The sequence below is a fragment of the Fusarium falciforme genome, chromosome 1, assembly GCF_026873545.1.
Source record: "Fusarium falciforme chromosome 1, complete sequence".
NCBI classification, from domain to species: Eukaryota; Fungi; Ascomycota; class Sordariomycetes; order Hypocreales; family Nectriaceae; genus Fusarium; species Fusarium falciforme.
The window spans coordinates 2,309,152-2,334,751 of record NC_070544.1 but is presented as its reverse complement, the minus strand read 5'-3'; the positions used below and the strand labels follow the sequence as shown (position 1 = coordinate 2,334,751).

Genomic DNA, 25,600 nt, shown 5'->3' with positions numbered 1-25,600 from the left:
TGACAAGAGAGGTTCAAGTTGGTTTGCCGGCCAAACGCGTACACACGCGGTCCAGGCAATTCAAACCCCCGCTCCGTACCCGGCAGCTTCCTGCCAGTTGTCAAATGATGAGAAGCTTGGGCACTGCAAGCACCCGCTGAGCAGCTGACATTAGCGCTGTAGGTGCGCTAAAGTCGCTGGGGTTCAGGGCGCGGGGAGCCCGCTTCTACGGGCATGGACGCCCGGGCCCCGGCCGGGCAGCTCTCATTGATGCAGGTGCGTGCTCCAATCTGAAAGGGGGAATTTCCGGGCCGTTTCATTGCCCGTTCGTTGACTGCGCGACCTCCAGCACCTGGCCTTTGACATGACCCTTTGGACCTGGGGCGCATCTTGAGAAAACTGGCCTGCATATCTGTCTTGCCGACAGCTTTGAAGCTGAGAACATCACTTACGCGCCCTATTCTCTGACAATGGCCCTGAACCGGAAGTATGCGGCCCTTCCAGATTTGGTGAGCTCCTAGAACTACCACCAGCTGCTTCGCTTTCTAACTGCTGGCTAGGATTCCGCTCCAGATATCTACGAAACCCCTGAGCTCACAGACGACAACTCTACGGTCCCCGTGAGCTCGCCTATCCTCTCCTCTGTCTGATCTTGCCCTCACAAGCTTTAGACCACCGCCGCTCGAACCCAATCTGATGATGAATTCTACGATGTGGAAGACGATACCCCTGGCATCTCGCGATCCCGTTTACGAATAAACGAAGCCCGCTCCCGCTTTCTACCCGCAAACGTTGACGCAAACGGCGTGGACTTTTCGGACAGAGTTGATGGGAAACGAAAGTCATACAAGGCTTCCAGTCGAAGACAGCGCATTCTCCAGGACGGCACCGAAGAGCTGGGCGACCTTTCCGACGATGACGATGACGAGAGCTTGGAACGGCGCATTGCTCGCCTCAAGCGTGAAGTGGAGGAGGCAAAGGACGAATACGCGAAGCGAAAAACGGAAGCCTCAGCGCAAGCAGACGACGACGCTGCCAAAGGCGACGACAGACTGGCATCTCTGAGCCAAGTCCTGGATGAGATATCCAAACCTACAGGACGTCGGGTTACTGCCCAAGCCTCCAAGGCAGTTCCACCTACGAGCCAGGAAGAGAAGCCTGATGTACCGGTAGGAGACGACGCCACGTACACTGTGACATACGCACCGACATATGAGCAAAGCCACGCTCTCGCCAAGGCAGCCGACTTTGACCGTCGGCTGTTGATGTTGGAGAAGGGCTTGGGAATTAACGCCTCGCTGATGCCAGAAGCTGACGTTAATGGACTTCCCCGAGCCATTCTGCCTACGCTGGATTCTATGAACAAGCAGATTTCTACACTTGCTGAGGCCTCTACAGCCAACCTCGACACTATAAGTCGACGAGTGCGCACCCTGATTCAGGAACAAGAGAAGCTCAATGACTCTCGAGAGAAGGCCAAGTCCCTAAGGGAAGAACTTGGCCGGGGCGCCCCAACGGCCCCAGCCGAAGAATCCGAGCAGGAAGCCAAGATCAACGCCCTCTACGGCATCTTGCCTACGATTGAGAATCTAACCCCTATTCTGCCGCCTCTTCTGGATCGATTGCGATCTCTGAGAGCAATCCACGCGGATGCCGCGACAGCAAGCGATACGTTGAGCCGTATCGAACAACAGCAGACAGAGATGGCTGCTGAGTTGAAGCAGTGGAATGAGGGTCTTGTCAAGATTGAGGCTGCTATGAAGGAGGGCAGCGTTTCCATCGAGAACAACAAGAAAGTCATGGAGGAGTGGGTGAAGGACCTTGAGGAGAGGATGGAGGATTTATGAATAATGATGCATTGGTCAGATACCCCATTAAACAATCTTGTCATAGATGAGCAGAGTCATATTAATGAAGTTCGTCTAACAATTGCCTAGAAGCTGCCAGGCTGCGTAGCAGGATGTGTTGTAGAACCTGTGTAAGATGCTCCAGAAGGCAGTCAACGCCACAGTGGCTGGTGCTATCTCACGATTCAGCCCAAAGCTAGGAGCTCTCGGATAATAGTTAGTCCAAAACCCAGAGCCAACCGCTGGCCGCTTCGGCTGCTGTGGTGGGGTAAGGGCTTGAGCACACGAAAACCCTGACAAACTCACCAAAAAGTTCACCCCCAATCAAGCCCCAATCTCCAGCTCACGTCCGCGACCACAGCCTATCCACCAAATTCCTCACAGTACGGCGACAATCCCCCCTCGATCCCACGCGCGCGAATCCCCTCAGCTCACATTTCCCCCCAGGTCGAAAAAATGGACGCCTCCAAGCAGCCCGTCAAGCTCGTCAAGGTTACCCGAGTCCTCGGCCGAACCGGTGCGTCCCCACGATCTCGAATTTGATGCAAAAAAAACACAACTTCGAAATATTCTACATCGACGGGACCCCAATCTGACATACTGGCTAGGTTCTCGTGGTGGTGTGACTCAGGTCCGCGTCGAGTTCATGGACGACCAGTCCCGATCGATCATCCGAAACGTCAAGGGCCCAGGTACGATATACAACGAAGCACCCTTCCTGCCCGGATGAGGGCGACTCGGAGGGGAGCCAAAGAATAGTGTGGTGCTGACATACAAACTCAGTCCGTGAGGACGACATCCTCTGCCTTCTCGAGTCCGAGCGTGAGGCCCGGCGGTTGCGATAAATGTGCGTTCTGGGGAGCAACAAGGGTGGTTTCTTGGACGGACGACGGATGGATGGTCTTTGCATGCTATAAGGCGGGCGCGCCTTGTACTGGGACATTGCCTGGGGCTGCGTCACCCGCACTCCAGTTTCATTTGTTAGAAGGAGTCACGGATCTGGCATCGCGAAATCCAGAGCAATTCTTCTGCAGCATGGAATCCGACTACTACGAAAAGTGAATTATTTTTGGGCTCTTTCACGTCCCGCCCCCGTCCTCGAGACATCAGGCAGCACTTCGTCTTTGACATCGACACACGTGTTACGACTACTTCTACTCCGTTTTTTTTTATGACTGTTGACATTGCAATAGGAATTGCGTCTGGTCGTTATGGGGCTGACATCGTCATTCTTCAATTTCGCTTCACTGTGATATCTGGTCACGTGAACACCTCCAACCTCAAATTGGGCGGGGCGGCCAAAACATTTTCTTCCTCTTCATCATTCTCAGGGAACACAAACTTCTTTCTACAACTCCCACAACTCAATTGGTAAGTCAGCTTGTCTTCTTTCACATACACATCTCTTTTGGAATGATGCTTTAAAAGCATGTATTACCTGAATACACATTGATGTACCTTTTATCACCAAGATCTCTGACCCAAACTCCTTCCACCCAAAATGTTGTCGAACTTTATGAACTTTTACAGTCGGCTAACATATCCAAAGAGTACATAGGCACATCAACTTCCACAATGGCATCGGCACCCAAGCCTCCGCCTGGCCACTTCAACGTCCTCTACTTTGCGACTGCCAGTTCCTTCACGGGCAAGGACTATGACGCGCTGCCCGCAGCCATGTCACTGAAGCAGCTCTTTGCAGAGCTGGAGTCGAGGTACCCTGGCATCAAGGGCAAGATCCTTGACTCGTGCCTCGTTACAGTCAACCTCGATTACGTAGAACTGTCCAGCGAGGAGGGCGTCGACGACACCGTGATCCAGGAAGCAGACGAAGTGGCCATCATCCCTCCCGTCAGCTCTGGTTGAAGGATATCAGGCGCGTCAAATTGCATGGAAGCTCGCACCGTGCACCTGTATTTGTGACGTGATGATCTGCCAAAGACTTTCGTAGCTGCACGGGAACTCGTCTCGCAGAAGCCATCTCCTAAGGACTCCTGTCGCCCGAATTCCCCGGCCAACTCCCTGGCAGCAACGGCTCGTACTCGCCGTTTCTCAGTGTTATAATCCTGTACCAGCGATACCTGTGCAGCTGGCGCCACCATCTCGGATGCGTCTTGTGATAGTGGCGGAACCAGCGAACGCCCTTCACGATGAGAAAGACCAAGAGGATAAAGACGAGAGTAGATGTGATGGAGACGATAGAGGTGATGCTCGTTATCGACGAGACCTGACATCCCAGAGGTCGTGTCCGTAGCTCCCATCGCTCGGCCCAGTGTGGACACACATTCTCGTCATACGCTGGGGCCAGGAGGGGGATTTTGTGAGAATTTGGAACACAGGACCATGTCTACCAACTTGATGAGCGAGGAGTCCCTGATAGGCCGCTTCGAGACAGACGGGATGAGAATGGAGGACCTACAAAGGGACACCAACTGCACTGCGAGGCTGCGAGGCAATTGTGGCATGTCTGCTTAGACCAACAGCGACGGAAATGTTCATCCTGGTCCTCGGCCTGACTGAAATTGGCACGAAGAGCTTGAATTTCGTCAGAGGAAAGCCAAGGTGCATTCATTTTCAGTCACTGCGATGAAGGATATCGAGCAAAGCAATCAGTTTCCAGGCAGAAATATCATCGGTATGAAGATGAGGCAAAGGTGTCATCGTGGCTGAGTTATCACCAAGGCTGACCCAGTGCGGGGAAGGCGTAAACCCAAACAACCAACCCCTGTAGAGCAGTTCATGGACCAACTAGGCTCAAAGGAAGCACTGTTTATTGATGTGAAGACGCCTCATGGTCTATCATCATGGTCTATCAAAGCATTGGCATCAAGTATACAAGAACAAGAATCGTCAACTAATAATACATGGTCAAGTCCCAGTACACGTGACGGCATCAACTCCATCGAGCCCGCACATGTCCCTGTCTCTTAATTGTCGAGACATCCTTGCTCGCCGCTTAGCCAACCTCAACTCTGCCTGCCGCCTTCTCGTCCGCTTTGCCCTGACTTCCTGTAGCGGCTCATCGCCCAGGTTCTCGAGCGGCATCAAGTCAGCTAGGAACCGCCGTATGTGTAAGCCAGTTTGTTCGCGGATAAATGCATTGATCTGCTCATTGCACGCGGCCGAAGCCGCAATATGAAGACCCCTTAGAACATCATGATCCATGATTTCGCCTCGATCGTACCCCCGATTCGCCAGACGGAGGTTTCGCATGGATGATGTCCTCTGAGGCACGTTCGGTCGAGCAACCCTTTGGCTGGCAAACTCCTGAGAACACAGAGTGACATGGCTTGCGATGGCCGGGGAGTCGCCGTGCCTTTCCTGGGTTGGTGATGGGCTGGCATATTCCTCACTGGCTTGCCCTTTTGTTGCCTCTGCGAAGGCAACCCCAACACGCAGCCTGCAGGCATCCCAGAAAGGTGCCGGAGATCCATCTGGTGATGGCAGATCAGGCAGGGGTTTGAATACTCCTGTCATCTGGGATGGCGGCGGAGCGAGAAGTGCAGGAGGAAAGCTTTGATAGCGCCTAGGAGAAGGGTGAACGAGCTTAGGCTGGCTTGGCTCTTCGGCAGGTTGACCTCTTGAAGGTTGAATTGGTCCAACACTGGTACCCTGCTCTTTGGCTAGTTGTTGTGGGAGAGGCTTGGCTGGTTGGACCTTGTTCTTTGACCCTGAGAAAAAGGCCGGCCTCGGATGTGGCTTCTCTCTCACTGTTTGACCAGCCAAGCTGGCTGGCACCGTTGCCTGTATCCTAACATTTCTTCGATCCTTGAGCACCTTGTCATCCCAAGGTGCCATGTTGCGCCATTCTGGAAAGGCCTTCGCTTGAAGCTTGGGCATCTTGGACTTGGGCCCAGTCAAGAGTGGCTGTGTCTTGTTGCTTAGAGCATGGTCCTCCGGCCGCGATTTTGGTTTTTGTGCAAGCTGAAAGCATTTCTAATCTCTCCACTGGCTGCTATCGTTTGGAAGGCAAGGAACACAAGGAAACCCAGGAACCTGCTCATTAGGGGAACTTCTTTGCCCTTGTGGTGGAACCCGGTCTACCAAGGCATATCTCCAGTCATCCATATCTGGAGCGGCAGTAAATGAGATTTCTGTGCTCGAGCTCTGGCACCCTTCGTTCCTATCCAGTTGACCAAGATGCGGCCGCTTGGAGTGAAATCGCGACGGTCGAGTTTTGGCAGCTTGAGTTCTGCCCCTTTTGGTTGGAGAAGAATATGGCCCTGCTTGGTCTTTGGACGTGACAGCGAGACTAGCAGCTGTGAACTCGGAACGAAAGGGAAGGAGGGCGGATACTGTATGAACTGTTGCACCCGAATGAGGAGGTGTTGGTGTAAAGACCGGCAACTTGTTCTTGGCTCCAGATTGCTCGGCATAGCGATGAAGTTCCTGGGTGAATCGATCAAGAGCCTCCCTTTGACTTGGAGTCCTGGGCTCGTTATCACAATCATCTGTGACTGGCGACCCGGCTCTTTTTGAGCCATGCTGCTCAAGTTGGTCTTCGTTCTTGATTGATAACATCTGTAATTGCTGCGCAATGTTCCTCGAGATGGCTTTTACCAGCTGGTGATTTATTTCGAGTGGTCTTGGGGTTGAAGCCTCACAGGTTGCATCTCCAGTGGGAAGTTGAGCGATACCGTTTTTCAGGGGTAACTTGGCCTGGGACTGGTTGTGTGGTTGGTCGCTGGAGCTGGGATCGGACGTGTTCTGTTTAGGTGTTGCTGGTGCAGGAGTTGCCCACCGCGTAGAACTTGTAATGTTGGATATCGCTTTGAGCGGTGGGTCAGGTTTTGGAGAGGGTTTGAAAGTTGAAGGAGAGCATTGGACCGAGGATGAGGTGCGGAGAGAGGGAGACTGATGTTGAGGTTCAATGCCAGATTTGGCTGTCGGATCGATGTTCGAGTTCATGTTCTTAGTGGGTTGGCTCGAATTGTATTTGGATGCAGCTTTTTGCATGGTCTCCACGCTCTCAGTGTTGCCATACTGATAAACCAAATGGGGGATCTGATGAGCAGGCGCAGAACTGGCTCGATATCGGTTTCGAGGGCCTCGCAGGTGTGCATGTAGAGGACGTCGTGTTAGTCCTGCCACATGAGTTCGAGAGCTTGCCGTGTCAAGGGAGCCAAGTCTGAAAGCGCGGACAGCACGTGTACTGGAGGGCGATAAAGAGGTGTGCGAGTTGGGGTTAGATGCTAACGTGACCATCTTGGGGCGAGCGGGATAATGTGTTCCAAGGGAGGGTATTCAAAATGGAAAAGAGTCGAGGTAGAGTCGAATTTCTGTGTCATGCTACAAACGTGTAGTTGAAGAAGTTGGTGAGGGGAGAGAGAGAAGTGTAAAGCAATGGCAGAACGGTGTTCCCGTAGACCTGCTCGGGAAGGTAGATAGAAGAGTCCATGGCAGGAGCTTCTTTCCTAACTCCAGCCATGATTTCCTGAGTGGGCAGAAAGGTACTGCTTCCTGAAAGGTAGGTAGGTAGCCGGGCAGGTTGGCTACCTAGACAGTTTACCTAACATCCTTGATGCCAGGAGAAGCGTAGACCTCGAGCTGACGTCTTCCCTTCCGCAAGAGAAACTCGATAGCGGCAAAGTCACGCTTGTCGATTTTCAGGTTCCGTGCAAATTCATTTCTGTTAGTATTGTTAGACACCCATTGAATATGACTTGTAGAGGCATGGAGTGGGCGAACCTGGCAAAGTTCTCGAAGTGTGGACGAGTGGCCTGCGGCTTCTTGCGGCTCTCCCGGAGGCAGTTACGGTAGAGGGCCAGGACCTCCTTTTGCAATCCTGAGAGACGAGCCATTTGGAATGATTATATGAACCAAGAAGTGGTGTACAATTGAAGCTGCCAGTCTTGCAGTTCTCGATGAAGGATGCTGATGTAATTGAGTCAAAGCAGAAAAGTTCCCCGGGCCGACGTTGAAATCATAAGCTTCCGTCCCGTCATTGTGGGACCGGGGACTTTCGGCCGAGCGTCAACTTGCAGCATGTCCAATGACTTGCTCTATAACAACGAGAAAAGATGTTCTACGGCAGCAATCATGAGGATCTAATAATATCAACTTTCACCTTTGGGCCCCAAGCCTAAGAAGGGTTAAAGGAGCGGAATTGGTTCAACATTTGATGGAATAGATAGTCATGGGTGCCATGAGCCCCTGTAGAGTCAGTGTGAGTGTGCTGAGCCCCTGTGCCTCCATTGTTAACCGCTAAACCTCGCTCCACAGGGGACATCCTCTATCATCTCATCTTCTGCCATTTCCATCATCAGCAATCATCAGTAGCACTGCCTCACACCCCCGACGGTCGCTTCAGACCACGCGCTCCCCCTGCTCGCGCTAGATATAGAGCTGAGACTCCGCCCCAGCTCGTGCCGCTTTGCCCGCTTGTGCGGGAGCTGTCCATGAATGACCAGGCAAATGCGGGCGTGCTACCACACGCGAGATGCCATTGGCCCAGTCCTACCCAGGCCTTGGCCTTGCCCAGGACCAAGCTCCATCCCAAGGCATTCCAGCACCTCGCCGTCATGTCTGGGACAGCGCCCTCGGGGCTGACTCTGGGTTTAACATGCTGCCTGGTGTGCTAGTCAACTGCTGTCTGCAGCGTCTTCTCCACTGTCAGGCCTTTGGAGACGCAGATCCGCCTGAGGCTTCTGTGCTCTTACACTGAAGCCAACCAACCCGAGCTCGACCAGACTCGATTGGGACGCCAACAGTCCTGCCATCTTGACCGAAGGCCTGCAGGGCCAAGGCACTCCTCGACCTTTACTTCTTTATATAGCTTCCTGTCGCATGAGCAGTTGCTGTTGACACCTTTGGCCGCCTCGTACAAGTGGTGCTGCTTCTCCTTGTTATCAGCACCCGCAAACTCTCGCCCTTCTAGTCTATCACTAAGGCATCCCCTTTGTATGCCTGCGGGGGCATCTCCGTGTTTGCCTACTTGTGTTGTTGGCCAAACAGGCGCTGACAACCATGATCGGCCTGAGGCGTGATCAGCAGCTCATGCCAGGGTCCTTTGGGCCTGAAGACTACATTGATTTCTACGACAACCCTTTTGAAACACTTGATGAGATTCAAACTGCTTGGAAGGACCGCGAGCCGCCTGTTTCCTGGTCGGCAAAGAACCTCTCAGAGATCGACGTCGCTGATATCGATTGGCATAAATACGATCCTCCAGCTGCACTCAGAAAGACCCCCAATATCACATCTCAAGTTCTGCTTGATATTCTTTGGACGTCACTCGAGAATGTCAAGGCTAGTAACCTCGAAGAAAATCGCCAAAAGCAAGAAGCTGAGGAGCAGCGGAGGCTGGCCGAGGAAGACAAGGGCAAGGGCAAGGAGCCATATCTGCCCATCATTATTCCAGCCGACACTTCTGCTCAACCGGACACTACTCCACTGGTCTCTATCATATGTCAAGTCGGCTCAGCTGTGACCACAACCACACCCGAAGTCATCACGAAAGCAAAGGCCAACAAGAAGCGTCTGTTTGCGCTCCGTCGATTATTCCAACGGAGGCATGAGAAGGGTGAAAGCAGTGCCACTGGGGCAGCTCTCGGGGCATTACGAGAGCAGGTTGAGTCGCCAGGGCTATTCTCTAGTCGATTCGGTCGCTTAACAAAGCCGAACCCTGAGGAAGAGGTGTAAGTTGGGAGTCCAGTTGTAGCGTCACCATAACTAACATCCTCCAGCGAGTGCGTATCCTGCCTCGACGACTTCCACCCCAAGGACGTCATCAGGGTAACATGCCACAGCTACTGCCATGATTGTTTTGTCCGGCTCATTACTGCTGCGTGTCAAAATGAGCAGCAATGGCCTCCAAAGTGCTGCTTAAACGAGATCCCTTTCAAGACGATCCTGCGGTTCATTCCGGCCGACCTCAAGAAGACATTTGACGACCGATCCAAGGAGTGGGAGATCCCCGTCAGCGAACGTGTTTACTGCAGCAGCCCAAGCTGCAGCCTCTGGATCAGTCCAAAACGTATCGATGCCAGTAGACGCCAAGGAGTCTGCGACAATTCTCATGTGACATGCACGATATGCCGTGCTCCGGCTCACGGAGGAGAGGAATGCCCGCAAGATAATGACATGAACCTTACCAATCTCTTGGCTGAGGAGGAAGGGTGGAAAAGATGCTTCAACTGCAACGCCCTGGTAGAGCACAGGGAGGCTTGCCAACACATGACTTGCCGATGCGGTACTCAATTCTGCTATGTCTGCTGCCGGCGATGGCGGACATGCGGCTGCACGATGGAGCAGCTCACTGCACACAAGGACGGTGCAGCGGCTCGGCGTGCTGAGAGACGAGCCAAAGAACTGGCTGAAGCCGAAGAGTTGCGCCAGATTCTACTTCAGATTGAGGAGTTTGAACGAGAAGAAGCACTCAAGGCCGAATTACTGCGTCAGGAGCAGGAGAGGCTGGAAGAAGAGCGCCGACAACGCGAACTTGAGGAAAGAGTCCGACAAGAGAGTATCCGCCGCAGGGATATTGAACTCAAGTATCAAGAGTTGCGTGTTTTACTTGATGATTTGCACGATCTGCAGCAGGTGTTGGTTGATGTCGATCAAGAAAAGGAGGCTGAGGAGTTGGTCATCGAGACTAGGGCTGCAAAGGAAGAGCTCTCAAAGAAGCACGAAACCGAGCGGTCTGATTTGGAGTCCCTCATGAGAACAAAAGTAGCTGAGAAGGAGTACACGCTCAACAAGGACTTTCAGATCCGAGCAGCCGAGGAGAGCAAGATCGAGGAGGCCTACCACGAGCGACTTCAAGAGTACTGGAAGGACAAGAAGGACGGAGAACAGGAGATTGAGGCTTCCATGCTGGCCCTGAAGAAGCGCATGGACCAGAAGCACCACTCGTGGCAGAAGTGGAAAGCTGGGGAACTGAAGAAGTATGAAGCTTCGCTTGAGGACAATAGGACGTTCCGCGAGGAGCTCATGTACAGTGCCAAGCACAGATTGAGCGATTCCCACAAAGAGAAGGAGGCGGAGATGATGAAACGGATGGCAGCTGAGAAGAAGTGGCTCGAGGTTGTGATTTTGGAAAGGGAGAGGTTGCTGGGTGAGTGGGAGGTTCAGGAGGTTGAAGGGGATGCTGATAGCTTGTTCGGGAGGGAGTCTGAAGAGTTTGTGGATGCCCGTGAGGCTGTGGGCACAGCTTCGTGAGCATGTTGAGGTATATATGTAAAATAACAACCCCTATTTCATCATGGTCCATATTTTGGTCGTTGAGGGTGTGAATTGAACTACCTCTTCATGGGCAGGTAGCTTATGGTTGATGGTTGGGTCCAATCACGTGGGCCGATTGCTCACAAAAAACCTCTACTTGGTGTGTATAATTCAATGTCCATCTCAACTCGCCACACCACAAAGCGGGACTCAATAAACCTCATCACTAGACGAACGCTTCTCACTACCAATACCAACATTTATCCTGAAGCACCTTCTTGCAAAATGTCTATAGGCGGCGATACGGGGGTCTCTCCCCAGTAAGCTCACACTATCATCACATCTAAAATATGCATTGCTAACACCTCGACAGCCCCCTCAAGATATTCGATGTCACTCGGAAACAGGACCGTTTTTTATACGCCCTTGCGCCTATGGTGCGGTACGGAAAGGTAGACTACAGTCAATCACATCTCTTGTCTCGTCTACTCACCAGAAATAGCTCGCCTTCAGACAGACGGTTCACAAGTATGGCGTCGACCTATGCTGGACTCCCATGGTTCTGGCCAAGGAGTTCAACCGCAATAGCTTTGCTCGGGATAGCGGTAACTTTCAATCCACCACACACGGAGAGGCACAGAAGCTGATAAGTGAAACCAGACTTGACCATCTCAAGCAAGCCCAACCAGCCTGCAACCATCGTGCAGTTCGGAGCTAACGTCCCCCTCGAGTTGGCTCGAGCATCTGCCCTCGTTGCGCCCGACGTCCAGGGCGTCGACCTCAACTGCGGGTGTCCACAGTCCTGGGCCTGCGCCGAGAAGCTAGGCGCCGCCCTGATGAACCATCGCGAGTTGGTCCGCGACATGGTCGTCGAGACTCGACAGCGCCTGGCCAGTGACGGATGGGGCGTTGGCCTCGAGGCTGATATGGAAAACCCCAAGGGCCGGAGCGTGAGTGTCAAGATCAGGATACATAAGGATCTGAGGTAAGTTCCCCTTCATTGGCAAGATATTGTGCCTCATTCGAGTATAGGCAGACCATGGACTTCCTCGACACCGTGATAGGGCATCCTCAGAACCGTCTAGTTGACTGGGTTACTATTCACCCAAGGACAAGATCAACACCATCCACCGTCCCAATCAGAACCGAGGCCCTCGAGATCCTGACGGCCAAGTATGCTGGCACGCTCCCGATCCTCCTGTCAGGAGATGTCTTTGACCTCAACAGGCTCCCTTTCCAGCCCACAATCACCACCAACAACGACGCTCCCTTGCTGTCCTTGGACAAGCTGGTCCTCAACGATACCAACTCGGCCGTCAACCTGCCAAAGCCGAGCAACACCCACCTCTCCGGCTTCATGTCCGCCCGCGGCCTGCTCGCCAACCCAGCCATGTTCGCCGGCCACGCGGCCTGCCCCTGGGAGGCTATCGAGACCTTCATGTGCAACGTTGCCCGCGCTCCCCTCCCCTTCAAACTGGTGCAGCACCACATCATCGAGATGACTGCCCCCGGGATGGGCCCTGACAAGTCGTGTCTCCTAGATAAAAAGGAGCGTGCAGAGCTCATGAAGCTGACGAATACATGCGAGATCATGGACTTTCTCGATGACAAAATTGATGAGAAGACAGGGAGAACTGATGGCCTCAGGCGGGACCTATGAAGTCAAAACCGCCTGTCACTATCCTCATGAGTCATGCACGATGAATTGCATCTTTCAAACGACCAAGCATGGTATCTCATGAATGCTACATAAAAACACACCCTCTACTACAAGGCCACAAAGAGCTCCACCTCTTACACTCTCGAACCGACGCTCAAAGACCAGATAGAACGTGCTGGATAGCCACGGTCCCCGAGTCGTCGCGCCTCTGGACAAAGGCTCGGAAGTCGGCCCTGGACAGCTTGCCCCTCATGCCCACCGTGGCCAGCGTACGGTACTTTTCGCGGAGCGCCTCAGGTCCAACGATAAAGAGGGAACCGATCTCGGTGAGCATCTCGATAGTGGAGCCGACCTCCTTGGTCAGCGGCCACTCGCGCATCGTCGAGACGTACTTTGCAATATCCTGCGTCACCATGAGACCGCCAGTCGCGTTGACCTGGAACTTCTTGAAGTGCTCAAACAGCAGCTTCAAGATCACCAAGGCCAGCTCGCTAAAGAACTTCTCAGCGTTCTGGCCGTCGACGGCCTGGCGGGCAAGCCGCTGAGCGCGGCCCAGGAATGTGCAGATGCTCAGGCAAGTCGCTGTCTGCAGAGAATCCAGCTCGCCGTCTCTAGGCCGGAAGTCCTGCTTCTTCTGGCCGCCCAGTGACTTGGTCACCCAGTTGGCCACGACGTCGATGGTGCCCTTCATGATGTTGTTGGTCTTCTTTTCAATGTTATCAATCGCTACCTTCTTTTGCGTTTCCATACTCCTTCTGACTGTTGTGTTTGACTCGGCTAGGCGGATGAGAACCACTGTGATGAACCGATCCATGAGACTCGTGATGGTGACGGCCGGTTGTAGTCCTGGCAAGTAGGACAGGTCGGGCTCGGTCTTTGCATTCTCCAGCACCGAGACCTGGTCGAGGGCAGCATCCAGTGCCGTCTCGATGTAGACCTGGCCCATGCTGGTCAGGAGCAGGTTAAGGAGAACATTGACGTCTTTGGGAGTCTCAGTCTGGGAACCAAGCTCCAGTGTGCGTTGCACGCTCTCGGCCAGCCACTTGAGCATACGCTTTGCGTTAGGAATGCTCAGGGCGCCGTCTTCCTCTGAGACCTCGATCTCGTTCTTGTTGTCCTTGTCCTTGTCCTGTACGCCGGCAACGCGCAGCATCATGCGCTTCTGTGTGGGCGTGAGCTCCGACGAGTCGAGACGCTCGAGGTAGGCGTCCTTTGCGGATGCAATCAGCTGCGTGCCCTGCTGGGCGAGCGAGGCCATGAAGCCAGTGGGCGCCTTCTTGCGCCGTGAGTGATAAATACTAAACTTGAACAGCAAAGAGCTGTACATTTCCTCAAGACTCTTCCTTTCGCGGTCGATATACGAGTTTCCAACCAGGTATGGCACAAATAGTTCTTCCATCTGCTGGTCGAGTGTCTGTGATATTTGAGCCGAGCAAGGCTCTGGATGCTCAGTCAAGCCGTGCGACTTGAGGTCTTCGACCAGAGATCCAATGTAGCTCCTCGACGAGTGCAATGCCCTCAGAAACGCCAGCGACGAGATCTTGTCAGTCTCATCCAGCACCATCTCGAGCCTCTGTTGGATTGACTGCTGAAATATTCGCTGGATGAACTTGATGAGCACGGTTTCGTAGTAGGGGAAGGCCAGCTTGATCTGGTTGGATTCGTCCTGCATGACGATCTTGACTTCATCCACCAGGTTCTGTAAGCTGGGCTCAACCGTCGGGGGCTCCGAGTCGGGGTCCGCAAGCTGCTCCCACGTCTCGCCGTCCATGGCGACCTCATCTGCCAGGAGTTGGTCGCGGTCGAGGAAGAAGGCGTGCTGGTTGACAAAGGTTGCAATGACGCTAGCGCCTCCGTTGAAGTCGTAGAGAACCTTTGCGCACTCCATCATGTCTTCGTAGTTGCCTCTCTTGCTGCTGTTCTCAAACTGCTGCAGAAGCTCCTGCTCCAGCGTCTCACAGAACTTCTCAAGAACCTCTCTGGTATTGTGCGACCTGTTGTTTCCCACAACGCCGTTTGTAACCCCGGTCCGGGGGCTGTGACCGTTGGTCTGACCCCACGATGCCGGGTCGAGTCGCTGGCTGATGCGCATCAGCTGCCGCACAATGACTGCGCAGCGCACCTTATTCTCGGAACCGCCCTGCCTCTGCACGTCTTGAAGTGAAGTCAACTTCCCAGTCTCGCTGACCTCGGTCCAGCAGGTGATCAGAAACATGGCATCGTTGGCGCGCCGTCGCTTCTTGTCCAGATCCTCCAGCTTCTCGCCTATTTGGACGGCTATGTTGCCCCCTGTATGACCCCTGCCACGGCGGTGGTCTTGACTGAGGGAGAGGTCAAGCTGTTCAAAGGCTCGCATGGACTCATCGAGCTTCCGACCTAGTGTGTCGAGGGTTGAATCGTGAGCGACCTCTGCACGGCGCACGTGTGACATGAGCTCCGACTCTTTGTCCTGGAGCTCAGCTCCAAGAGAGCCAAGTTGGTCGAGTGCATCTGGAGCACCAGGTCAGCATGGCCAGTTCCTCGACAATGTATGTGTGTAACCCGGCGACATCTTACTCTCGAATGTACGGATCAGGGGCTTAGGATCGAAAGGTGCCTGGGTGTTGCCGCCAGATCGGCGGTTCGTAGGTACGGCGCTCTCTGCAAGGCTATCGACAAAGTCGCGGACGATGAATTCTTTACTAGAGAAGTCGTCGAGGGTGAAGCTCGGCCCCTTGGGGAAGAGACTCTTGGGGCCCGAAGCGGACCGCTCCATGGTGGGAACCTAAGCTGGTGACGCTGAACGAGGCAGAGGCGCTACATGTGGGGAGGGGCAATCGACCGTCGGTTTGTGAGCTCGGTCGAAGGAAGGTAAGGTCGTTGTGATCGCGAAGACGCGTGGTCGATGTCCAAAAAGTTGATCATGGAACATTCATGGTCATGGCGATGCTTGCCTCGTTGTCTCGAGTTGAGTCGAGCTTGCTTGGCTGGGGCTCATGCGCCAGGTACGTACCTGCCCCAGCCCCGCGCTGGTACTAAGCTCGTACCTGCCTCCAGGTGTTTGAGCTGAGCTGAGCCACAGGTACAGCAAGCACATGCGACGACAGCCCTGCGTAATGTGGCTGAGGAACACGCCAAGGAGCTCGGCAAGTGGAGTCAATGCGTAACCCATGGCTGCACCGCCACAATCCATTCATTAATTCCCTGGCAGCTGGAGCTTTTTGATACCAAGACAGAGAGACACGTCTGCCCACACTCGTTCGCTCGCTCGCTCGTCCAAGCTCCTTTATAAGCGGCACCATCCCTCGGTCGCCTCGCGGTCGCAATCCTAGATCCTGAGCCTTTCCTACGACCCCTAGTTCTCTGGTTTATACCTGAACCTCCAAACACCACAAGCCATCGCCAATCCCGTTAGACAGCCTCTCGAGGCTGCGCCGACTACACCATGCCCATGATGACCGCCCGCGATCGCCAGGCCTACAGGGCCGACGATCAGAAGGACCACACGCTATTGTCCGAGCAGGAGAGGCAGAGGATGCTCAAGGTATGCGCGGCACTTGCGCTCATATGCCTGGACCTGGTGCTAACTAGACCTAGGCCTATCTCCCAACGCCCAACGATCCCCCGCCTGCTATCTCTGCCAGTTCGCGAACACAGCGCAGGTCTCGGTTAGGACTCCGTCGCTTTGTCTTAAACCAAATCCACATCCTCATCTTTGCCGTCATGCACGGAATCTTCTCCCTCTACATCAAGACCCGGCAGATGTGGAATGTGGTCTGCTACCAGACCTCGTCCGTTCTCAAGTACCACCACGGCACGCCCCAGTATATCAAGAAGGACGTCATGGCACTCAAGAAGATGCCTAAGCATCTGAGTGTGATTCTCAAGTTGGAGGAGAACCATCGGACAAAGGCCGATCTCGACCGACTTCTTGATGAAGTGGCCGAGATTGCGACATGGTGCGCATGTGCTGAGATTCCCATGTTCTCGGTCTATGAGAAGACAGGTTTGTATTCACGGTTCCAACTTCTCCTCATACATACTTACGTTACGTAGGAATCCTCAAGAAGCACATGCCCCGAGTATATGACGCCGTCAGCCAAAAGTTCACCTTCTACTTTGGCCCTGAGCACCCCAGCCTCACTGTTACGTCACCTCACAAGGAAGACTTCCCGACTACTCTTGGCGAGAGCCCCAAGTCGCATCTGCGACTACACCTCATCTCGCAGCAGGATGGACGCGAGTCCATGGTCGATCTCACCCGTACCCTGGCCGAGATGTCCCAGAAAGGAAAGCTCTCCCCAAGGGACATCTCGATGGAGCTGATCGACGCCGAGCTGTCCGAGGGCATCATGGCTGAGCCGGATCTTCTAATCACCTTTGGGCCTTACCTCGAGCTCTCAGGCTACCCTCCCTGGCAGATCAGGTTGACCGAGATCTTCTGTCTACAGGATAACGAGAGGGTCGGTTACCAGGTGTTCCTCAAGGCCCTGCAACATTACGGCGGAGCCCAGATGCGCCGCGGTAAATAGAGGCCTACCAGTTAATGTTTCTTTGTCGTTTTCATCATACTACATCGTTCTTATTCCAAACCAAGACTCATGGTTTCCATACCAGCATCTCACGAGATTCCCCATTCCATCTGTACACTGGTCCTGTTCCCACATTGTAGTTGTAGTAATTTTCTGTTCCACCTTTGACCATGGCTCTCCGAAAGGTGATATTAATCCTCCCTCCGTCCTGTTCATTCTTGCCCGTCCGTTTCGGGATCGAGTGCAACCAGTTAGACTGCGTCCTGCCTCTCATCAACACCATGTCACCACTGCCTAGAGGTAGCTTCAGGGGTTTCGACACCTGAGGAGGGGTGTCTGGACGCGGCGGCTTGTGCTTCATGAGAAAGTCTCGACGGGCTCCGAGAGAAAAGGAGGCAATGGCGGGGTCGCGGCCCAGGAACTGCTCGTCATCACTGTGGAAGCTGATGCTGTCCGCGCCCGAGGCGTAGTAGTTGACGAGACAAAAGTTGTACTGGCAGCCCGTGGCCGCCTCGGTGCGGCGGCGAAGCTCATCGAGGCATCCCGGTATGGGCCGGGGCGGATACCTGTCATATCGCTTGTCCGACGCTCTGGAGCCGGTGCTGGTGTCGATTGGCTCACCCTTGTCGTTGAACTTTGATGTTTCGTCGATGCCAAAGACTGTTGTCCATCTTGAGATATAAAAGTCAGTGCGATGTCTTGGAGCCCAAGCTGATGCCGTCTTGTTACCTTGGAGTTCGGATTTGAGTCTCTATGCCACCGCGCTTAATCTTGTATTCAACTCTGTAAAACGGCAGTTCTGCGCGGAGGAACTCAAACAGTTTCCTAGAAACATGACCCGGGATAAACGGCTCAAAGTATAGTAGGTCCAGGTCGGGCTGGTCATTGATCTCCCGTCCGGGTCGAGCTGGCAGAGTGACCAGCTCGTTGCTAATAGAAGTTGGCAAGTTTTTGATGGGATAAGGATAGTGCCGGTGTTTTGAATAAGTAGCCTATATCATATGTTAGAATTGGTCAATATGAGATATAGCCTTGGATGTGCCCACTTCTTCGACAGTCTGCTCACTGTTGACATTGGTCTCATTCCGGGGCTTCTTGACTACAGGGCTGAAGAAGGCATCAAGGGTTCGTTTCTTTGACATGATGCGTCTACGAGTGCGAACTTGAAATTATAATTCTGTAGTATATGTAGAGCTTATACTTGAATCATCAAGTGAAAGAATGGTTGTGGTGAGGATACAGTCTAATTCGAATTCATCAACGCTGAAAGTCGTGACATCACTCCCAGCCTTGCACAAGTCCATCAAGAAATGTGGCGTTCCTTGTGGCGGTGCACAAACCCCTTGCCCAAACCTAAGCCTTACCCAAGCCCTAAAACTCATCTCAGCCTCAGCACCCTTGTCTCAGTCAGTGCTTTTCGCCCAAACCCAACGGATATATCAACCATGGATGTTAGTCCAACAGAAAGTAATCTTTTTTGTATAAAGAGGGCAAAGACTAATGAGATAAATTATTTAACAGAAGAACTCGCAGCTGAGAGACATGAACCTGTTCAGAGCCCCCGCCGCACGCGCGGCAAAGACGCTAGACAGGTCAGTCTTTGCAAAGACGCTCAACGCAGCCGCCGCGTCCATCTCGGAGAACCGTCTGCTCTCCAAGTATCGCAAGGAGCTTGAAAAGACCCAAGAGGTCTTGTTCATGGAGAGGTTCAACCCTATCCTGCCTGATCCGGATCCGTCGCTTGCTTCTCAGGGGAGAAAGTGCATTGTGCTGTCTCCTCAGATCAAGCCTGCCTGTGAGTCGAGTTGAACTCCCCCATGTCGGGTGCGGTAACTTACAGGATGATGCAGCGCCAGAGACGTGGAGTCCGATTCTTCAAGAAGCATCTAAGCTTGGAGAGCTGAAGGTTGTTCCGTACGATCTTGAGATTACCTATGATTTCTGGAATTACTGTATGTGACTCAGACGTGCGTCACTCAACGACCAAAAGACTAACAGATTAAACAAAGTTGATGTAATAAAGTCTATCCTCCCAGAAGAACTTCACGGCGAGATTCCAAGTGGTTTTAACACGGTAGGACATGTTGGTAAGTTGATATCTGTCTCGAGACGTCAAGTCATATCCTAACACATACAGCCCATCTCAACATCCGGGACCAGTACCTACCGTACAAGAACATCATCGCCCAGGTACTTCTGGATAAGAATCCTCATATCAAGACCGTCATCAACAAGACCGATAATGTCGGCTCGGAGAATGAGTTTCGGACCTTTGCCTACGAGGTCCTTGGCGGGCCCGACGACATGAACGTCGAGGTGAGCGAGGCTGGCTGTACCTTCAGGTTCGACTACTCCAAGGTATACTGGAACAGCAAGCTTGATACAGAGCACAAGAGAATCACAAGCTTGTTCAAGCCTGGTGAGGTTGTGGCAGATGTCATGGCCGGTATTGGACCGTTCGCTGTGCCCGCTGGCAAGAAGGGTGTCTTCGTCTGGGCCAACGACAAGAACCCCGAGAGTCATCGCTATCTCGAGGATGCGATCCGGAAGAACAAGGTAGACACCCTTCCAGTCCTCTTCCTGGGCCTTGATAGTTGATTGCTGACACTTGATTCTAGGTCTCGGAATTCGTCAAGCCCTTCAACTATGACGGGCATGACTTCATCCGCACGTCCGCGGACCTGGTCCTTGAGGCATCCAAACGAGGTGATTGTGCCGTCATCAAGCCACCGAGGCCACCAAGGAAGTCTACAGCGCCGCCCCCGGAGCCAGTCCGGGTGCCCGTGCCTCCGACCATTTCCCATTTCGTCATGAACCTCCCGGCGTCGGCCATCGAGTTCCTCCACAACTACCGTGGCCTGTACCACGGCCACGAGGACCTCTTTGAGCCGCACACTGAGATCAAGCTCCCCATTGTCCACGTCCACTGTTTCTCGGCCAAGACGGACGACGACACGCCGCTCAAGGACATTTGTGAGCGGATACACAAGGAAATCGGCGTCATGCTCAAGCCGGGCGATGCTGAGAAAGAAGGTGAGGTGCTTATCTACGACGTCCGCGACGTCGCGCCTGCGAAACGCATGTTTTGCGCCTCGTTCCGGCTGCCGCGCGAGGTGGCCTTTGCCGCCAGGGCCTAGATAGCCCCGGTTGATCTCGGGTCCCGGCTGGCGGGCGGCCGGAGCGTTCTCGAGGCGGTCTCTCCCTGAGTGGGATGAAATGAGACGACACGATTGAGAAGGGAGACAACAAGAAAAAGTCAAAACAGGCGAGGCGAGCCCTGGGCCGATGCGACGCTCGTTGCGTCCCTAGGTAGTGAGCAGGGTCGCATTCCAACGGGGCCGTATTCCGTCAAGACCAAGTGCGTATTGTGGGCGCTTCTTTATCGCTCGATATCTTACTTCTCGTCTGTCCGGGAGGTTTCTCCCCGCCTCCAGTTCAGGCACGATGACGCTTGAATGATAGCCGCGATAACGGCCCGTGGGGCTCTCTCGGGCGACCCTGTCCGGCCTCGTCTGAGCGACCCAATGCAAAGCAAAGCAAAGCAAAACAGAGCAGAGCAGAGCGCAGGACAAGGCAAGGCAAGGCACTAACTAACAACAGCCTCGCATGCAGCCGGTCAACGCACGTCGAGAAGCCGCCCGGGACTTTCTGGCAGATCGACGATGCGATACGATACGAACAGCAGATGCCAGGTCGCGGCACGCCCCTCCCCTCCATCCATCCCTCCCCCTGCTCGTGGGACGGTTGGTTCGCCCAGGACGTGCTGTGGCCCACGGATGCTCACGGGTGCCCACCACCAGAGATGCAGCCTCGACACCCTCTTCTGAGTCGAAGGCGTGGCCGACCCCGAAGCCCTGGGATGGGGGAGCAATGTCAGTGGATGGACGTCTCGACAAGGACAACTCAGAAGCACCCCTCCAGGTCCTCATCCACCAACAGATGCAAACACCAAGACGAAGCACCGGCCTGGATTCTACGCATGAACTCGGTCGCACCGCAGCGCCGTTGGACAGTCGGCCTGCTCAACTGCGTCTTGCATGCATTAGAGCTGACGTGCCCTGCCCTGCCATGCTCTCCCCTGCTGTGGAACCGGGAAGTAATACTGTCTGTACCTAAATCAAGTTGGGGATGGCCCATGGGGAATGGGAAAGGTAACCGATTGCTTGAGACAGCGAGACGAGGCAATGAGACAAGGAAAAAGAAATGTTTGCGCCGTTACTGCGCGTGGCTTGCCGATTCCAACGGTAGCGCCCACGAGCTTCTTGATGTGGCTGCATCGTGTCAATGTCGTGCCATGATACAGGCGGCTGAGCCCATGACGGGTTTGACTGACGTTGGTACCTACCTATGCCGAGATGTTCGGGATCCTTCTTTCGACGCCTGTTCTGTTCCCATGCTCCCATTTCCCTGCTCTCCGAGTCCAGGGTTTCTTCAGCCCGGGCAACCTCGGTGTGGTGTCTCGTAACCCTCTACGCAGCAGCCATGGAGAAGAGGGTGCTGCCATCCCACGCAAGTTCCCCTGACCGATCGATGCGCTTCAGCCATTTTGTGACAGCGCGGTGAGAGATCATGCCTCCAACTGTGTGCATGTGGTGAATAGATGAATGATAAACAATCCTCTCCAGGCCACATGCTCCCACCATCTTTTCCATATCTTGAGGCCGCAGACAATTACCGTCAATCAAATGAGCACTAATGCTTCCTTCGGACAAGTCACGTCGGCTCGACGGCAGAGCAGGACCCTTCAGCCATGGATGCCATTCCATGCCGTTTCCGCAGCTAACGGCTCCATCGAGCAGGGATATCAACACCCATGCTCGAGGTGGGGGGCCGTTCAGCGTCTCTTTTCGCGGCTGGAGCAAAACTCCAGAGGGGAGCATGGTCATATTTCACAGGCGCTGAGGCCCGAGAGTCGTCCTTCGCGCCAGGTCACTGAACTCATGATCCGTGCCGACATTCATGATAGGCCCCGGCTCGAAGCGAGACGGCGATGGATTGAGAAAACGGTACCCACTCCGAAAAGACTCAACCCGGTGGCGAGAATAACGATACTCATTTCGGTTGGCAATTGTTCGTTCTCTCCAAGACCTCGGCGAGGCTCCGGATTCTCGGTGACTGCGAGGCCATCCGCATTCGAGCAACTGACATGGAAAAAGTGCAACCCACCACGGGTCACCATGACCCCTTGATCCCTCTGAGGCGGGCCGTTGCGGGGCCTCAATCGCTTATCTGAATCAGTATGGACAAGGAAGCACGATGCCGTTCCCTCGAGTTGATGTCCAGCTCCAGGGACTGGGATATCAAACACCATGACCCGAGACATGACCACAGCAACGGGCTATTTGGGGCAGCCACCAGAGGAGGCTGAAGGAGATCATCCGCTGCCTGGTTGACATGCAGCGCACATCACACATCGCATATCTGCACCAGGGGCCATCTCCATTTATGATCTGCTGCAGCACGGTGGAAGCCGGGGCTTGGGGCGAATAGGGTGTGGAGAGCCTCTTGAGATGAAGCAAAGTGGATAGTCGAGCAGGAGGTTGATGATGCAAGTCGATGAGCTAGTAAACACACTCGCAACCGAGAGGGTTGCAGCCCAGCTATTGTAGGCGTAAAGATTGCAACGGGACGGTCGATCAAGATGATAGCAGAGGGGACTAGATGTCGCAAGAAGATGCGTGCTTTGCGCCAAGTCGGGAAGAGGGAAAAATCATCATGGGCCATACATGAGCTTCCACATCTGGAATGCTCGTGATAGTCCAACTCGTAAGTTGGCCCCTGCAATTTGGATATGCTGGTGACAGGTTGAAAGTTGATAATTCACATGCCAGAGAACCGTTCTGTCGATAGACCTGGGTCCGTTGGCTCAGCCCCAGCAAGGGAGCCACATTACTAGGAAGAATCGAGAACTGGTTGCAGAAGCTGCAACAGGCAGCACAGGAGCCATTGAAGGGCCACGAGTTGCCAAGACTCTCTTTCTCTCTTGTCGTTGGAGACGCACACACGCACAAGTTCCAATAGTCTCGGACCGACGGACTTGCGACTTTGTTGAGTCCTCCGTCTCGGCCGATCCGATGGCTGATAACAAGCAACTCCAGTTGACGGCTGCTGACCAACGAGGGGTGAAGGGAAGACACGATTGGCCCGATCGAATCGGCACTGGTCCCTGTGTTTTAAGTTCTTAGTTGGATGTCTTATAGGGCTGGAGGAGGTGAAAGGTGTGAGGGCGACAATGATAGGTAGTCAACGGAGAGAGAAGATGGGGTTACATAGAAAAGACCAGAATTCAAGAGAAAAGACCAAGAGTAGGGAGAGAGGTGTGATCCAGCAACCAAATGTGATAGGGCAGCCAAACAGGAGAGATACACCAGAAAACTTGCTTCATGCCCTTGAACACAACTTGCTGCAGAGGCTCCCCAGTTTCATGTCATAATGACCAAGACCTCTCCAGGCAGCCGACGAGATAACGGCGACAGTGAGACGCTACATCGCAACTCCAAGCTCAGGTACTGGCTGAACCAAGATGATGATAGACGGCGGATGGAAAGCTTGCCTTGCCTGGCATCCCGAGATTAGCATTTGGGGGGGTAACATTCATCACCGGTCAAGCTGAGGACCCTTGCGACTTCTTCCACGCCCCTGTTGTTTAAAACATGAGGCCTCAGAAGATCCCTGTATTTGTGCAGGTCGTGGGAGCTCGCGATGCGTTGCCAGTGGGCAGTTCGCAAAAGTGCGAAGGCCTGGGTTCGCTACCAGGTGATGCTACTCTTACAAACCATGAATCTGCCGCAAGCATGCAGCGTAGCAATCGTCGGAGATCCTTTCTCGTTGTGAGCAGGGAAGCTCCCGAGTCGTCACGCCAGTGAAGCTAGCCGAAGCTTACTCTTTGGTGGGGACACGACAAGAGCAACCACGGGCCATATCAGCCGATCTGGATAAAGAACTTGGGTCTAGATCTTTGAGTTAGCTCATCGTTATAACGGACGGGTTCCGCGGGAAGGTTGGTGTTGAAAGAGCGGCAAGCAGTAAGCACGAGGTTCAGTCAGCCTCTGCCGCTCCCGTTACGAAACTGCCGTGCATTCAACAAGCAGTATCTGCGCAATCAACAGAAACGGGAAACCTGGTTTGTGTACGGCGAGATGGTGTTGAGGTGGGAAGTGACGGAGGTTCAGCATGCCGATCAGGGTCCTTTGTCGTATACCGGTTTGTGACGAGAAGTGCATACTGCGCATCAGAGTTTCGACATGCAGACGGCGAGCAAGATATCCACAGCGGGCATGAGTGGGTTTCGAGGCTCATCTGAGGCGGCTTGCGTGGATGGTGAGAGAGCTTGTGTGCTTGTGTAGACGGCGCGAGATAGGACCGAAACTGACCCATCAATGGGTATTAGTTAGATCCATAAATATCTCACAACACCACAGGTATTCATATTTACCTAATAAGTACTGTGCAAATTGTGTGAACGGCAACTCCAGAACTGAGGCAATTAACCTGTACATATCAATATTCGATCGCACGGACGCTCATGAAACGACAGCCCCCGGAAAGCCTCGAGCTACAGCGCCCGAGCTATGCCAGCATCTCCACGAAAAGAGAAGCAGATGGCGTCATCCAGAGTTCAGCGAAGAGATGAGAGGCGTGCTTGTGGCTGGGCCAAGTCCAACCAAGCCCAAGCAACTGCAACGTTTAGCCCAGAGCAACTGGATACCTGAGCAAACAGGTGGAGCAGAGGATGTGTCCATAGAAACTCGACGGTGTTTGGATACCGGTAATACTTGGCTTACGTGCGTCGTAATCTATGAGTTGAGATTGATGAGGAGCCCTTTGAATCGTGATCGTAGCGGCCGATAAGGCGATTTCCGAGGGCGCAGCCAAGCTCACACAGCAGGAGAGGCGCTCTTCAAGGCCATGTTACCGTACCCGAGAGCTGCATCCAGCATCTCGGCTGTCGACCACCGTGGCTGGTGGTCAAGCTCCTCGTGCGTGGCAGCCGCCAACACTCGACTTGAGAGGCGTCTGGGTCGACCTTGTTCGTCTCCGGGCAACTCATTTACTGTCAGGCTGCTCCAATTTGATGTAGCTAACCCTTTGCGAGGGCGGGGATAGGATGGCCCTACAGTAGCCACATCGCATCCGCATCCGCGCCCGCACCCATAGCCGCGTCTGCGGAGACAAATGCAACCTGCAAGACGCAAGCCAGATGCAAGCCACAGTGGCCAATGGGCTATAGCGAACAAGACATGGAGCGGGTGTCAACGTGGATTGGCCGCCGAGGTCGCCTGCAGGGCGTTTCACAGCAGAGCATCCCCTCTGAAAACACGGGGGGGCTGTCAGGAAACAGGATAACCTACCCGGGGCTGACCAGGGCGGTCTGATGGTGGCTCATGGCCGGTGCTTGATGGTTCATGGCGCAAGAGGTCCGAGGGCAACCCAAAATGATT

General features: G+C 53.9%; 7 protein-coding genes and 1 pseudogene across 8 annotated transcripts, besides 1 other annotated feature; 5 read left to right on the top strand and 3 right to left on the bottom strand.

Annotated features, from left to right (window-relative positions):
- Positions 1 to 449: 449 nt before the first annotated feature.
- NCS54_00061600 (Molybdopterin synthase sulfur carrier subunit) lies at positions 450 to 3,692 on the top strand (the record flags this gene model as incomplete). The annotated part of the gene is made up of 10 exons (XM_053146263.1): positions 450 to 488; positions 540 to 599; positions 651 to 1,786; positions 2,140 to 2,209; positions 2,274 to 2,343; positions 2,435 to 2,518; positions 2,610 to 2,648; positions 3,020 to 3,090; positions 3,158 to 3,197; positions 3,376 to 3,692. 10 exons carry the CDS (start codon positions 450 to 452, stop codon positions 3,690 to 3,692), a joined length of 1,926 nt encoding a protein of 641 aa, XP_053002238.1.
- A 3,418-nt stretch (positions 3,693 to 7,110) lies between these two features.
- NCS54_00061500 (Complex1-LYR-dom domain-containing protein) lies at positions 7,111 to 7,627 on the bottom strand (the record flags this gene model as incomplete). The annotated part of the gene is made up of 3 exons (XM_053146262.1): positions 7,111 to 7,240; positions 7,336 to 7,455; positions 7,515 to 7,627. 3 exons carry the CDS (start codon positions 7,625 to 7,627, stop codon positions 7,111 to 7,113), a joined length of 363 nt encoding a protein of 120 aa, XP_053002237.1.
- Positions 7,628 to 8,792: 1,165 nt separating this feature from the next.
- On the top strand, positions 8,793 to 10,985 carry NCS54_00061400 (RING-type domain-containing protein; the record flags this gene model as incomplete). The annotated part of the gene is made up of 2 exons (XM_053146261.1): positions 8,793 to 9,463; positions 9,512 to 10,985. The coding sequence occupies 2 exons, from the start codon at positions 8,793 to 8,795 to the stop codon at positions 10,983 to 10,985; spliced, it is 2,145 nt and encodes a 714-aa protein (XP_053002236.1).
- A 288-nt stretch (positions 10,986 to 11,273) lies between these two features.
- NCS54_00061300 (TRNA-dihydrouridine(47) synthase [NAD(P)(+)]) lies at positions 11,274 to 12,648 on the top strand (the record flags this gene model as incomplete). Its single annotated transcript, XM_053146260.1, has 5 exons — positions 11,274 to 11,308; positions 11,362 to 11,440; positions 11,491 to 11,593; positions 11,649 to 11,973; positions 12,021 to 12,648. 5 exons carry the CDS (start codon positions 11,274 to 11,276, stop codon positions 12,646 to 12,648), a joined length of 1,170 nt encoding a protein of 389 aa, XP_053002235.1.
- A 154-nt stretch (positions 12,649 to 12,802) lies between these two features.
- NCS54_00061200 lies at positions 12,803 to 15,412 on the bottom strand (annotated as a pseudogene). Its single transcript has 2 exons — positions 15,205 to 15,412; positions 12,803 to 15,138 (listed from the first exon to the last, which is right to left on the bottom strand).
- Positions 12,803 to 15,412: a sequence feature.
- A 660-nt stretch (positions 15,413 to 16,072) lies between these two features.
- On the top strand, positions 16,073 to 17,159 carry NCS54_00061100 (Ditrans,polycis-polyprenyl diphosphate synthase ((2E,6E)-farnesyldiphosphate specific); the record flags this gene model as incomplete). Its single annotated transcript, XM_053146259.1, has 3 exons — positions 16,073 to 16,171; positions 16,225 to 16,633; positions 16,684 to 17,159. The coding sequence occupies 3 exons, from the start codon at positions 16,073 to 16,075 to the stop codon at positions 17,157 to 17,159; spliced, it is 984 nt and encodes a 327-aa protein (XP_053002234.1).
- Positions 17,160 to 17,226: 67 nt separating this feature from the next.
- On the bottom strand, positions 17,227 to 18,301 carry NCS54_00061000 (Fe2OG dioxygenase domain-containing protein; the record flags this gene model as incomplete). Its single annotated transcript, XM_053146258.1, has 3 exons — positions 17,227 to 17,830; positions 17,889 to 18,151; positions 18,206 to 18,301. 3 exons carry the CDS (start codon positions 18,299 to 18,301, stop codon positions 17,227 to 17,229), a joined length of 963 nt encoding a protein of 320 aa, XP_053002233.1.
- Positions 18,302 to 18,604: 303 nt separating this feature from the next.
- Positions 18,605 to 20,296, top strand: NCS54_00060900 (TRNA (guanine(37)-N1)-methyltransferase; the record flags this gene model as incomplete). Its single annotated transcript, XM_053146257.1, has 6 exons — positions 18,605 to 18,610; positions 18,681 to 18,954; positions 19,010 to 19,111; positions 19,169 to 19,246; positions 19,297 to 19,715; positions 19,778 to 20,296. The coding sequence occupies 6 exons, from the start codon at positions 18,605 to 18,607 to the stop codon at positions 20,294 to 20,296; spliced, it is 1,398 nt and encodes a 465-aa protein (XP_053002232.1).
- Positions 20,297 to 25,600: the final 5,304 nt, after the last annotated feature.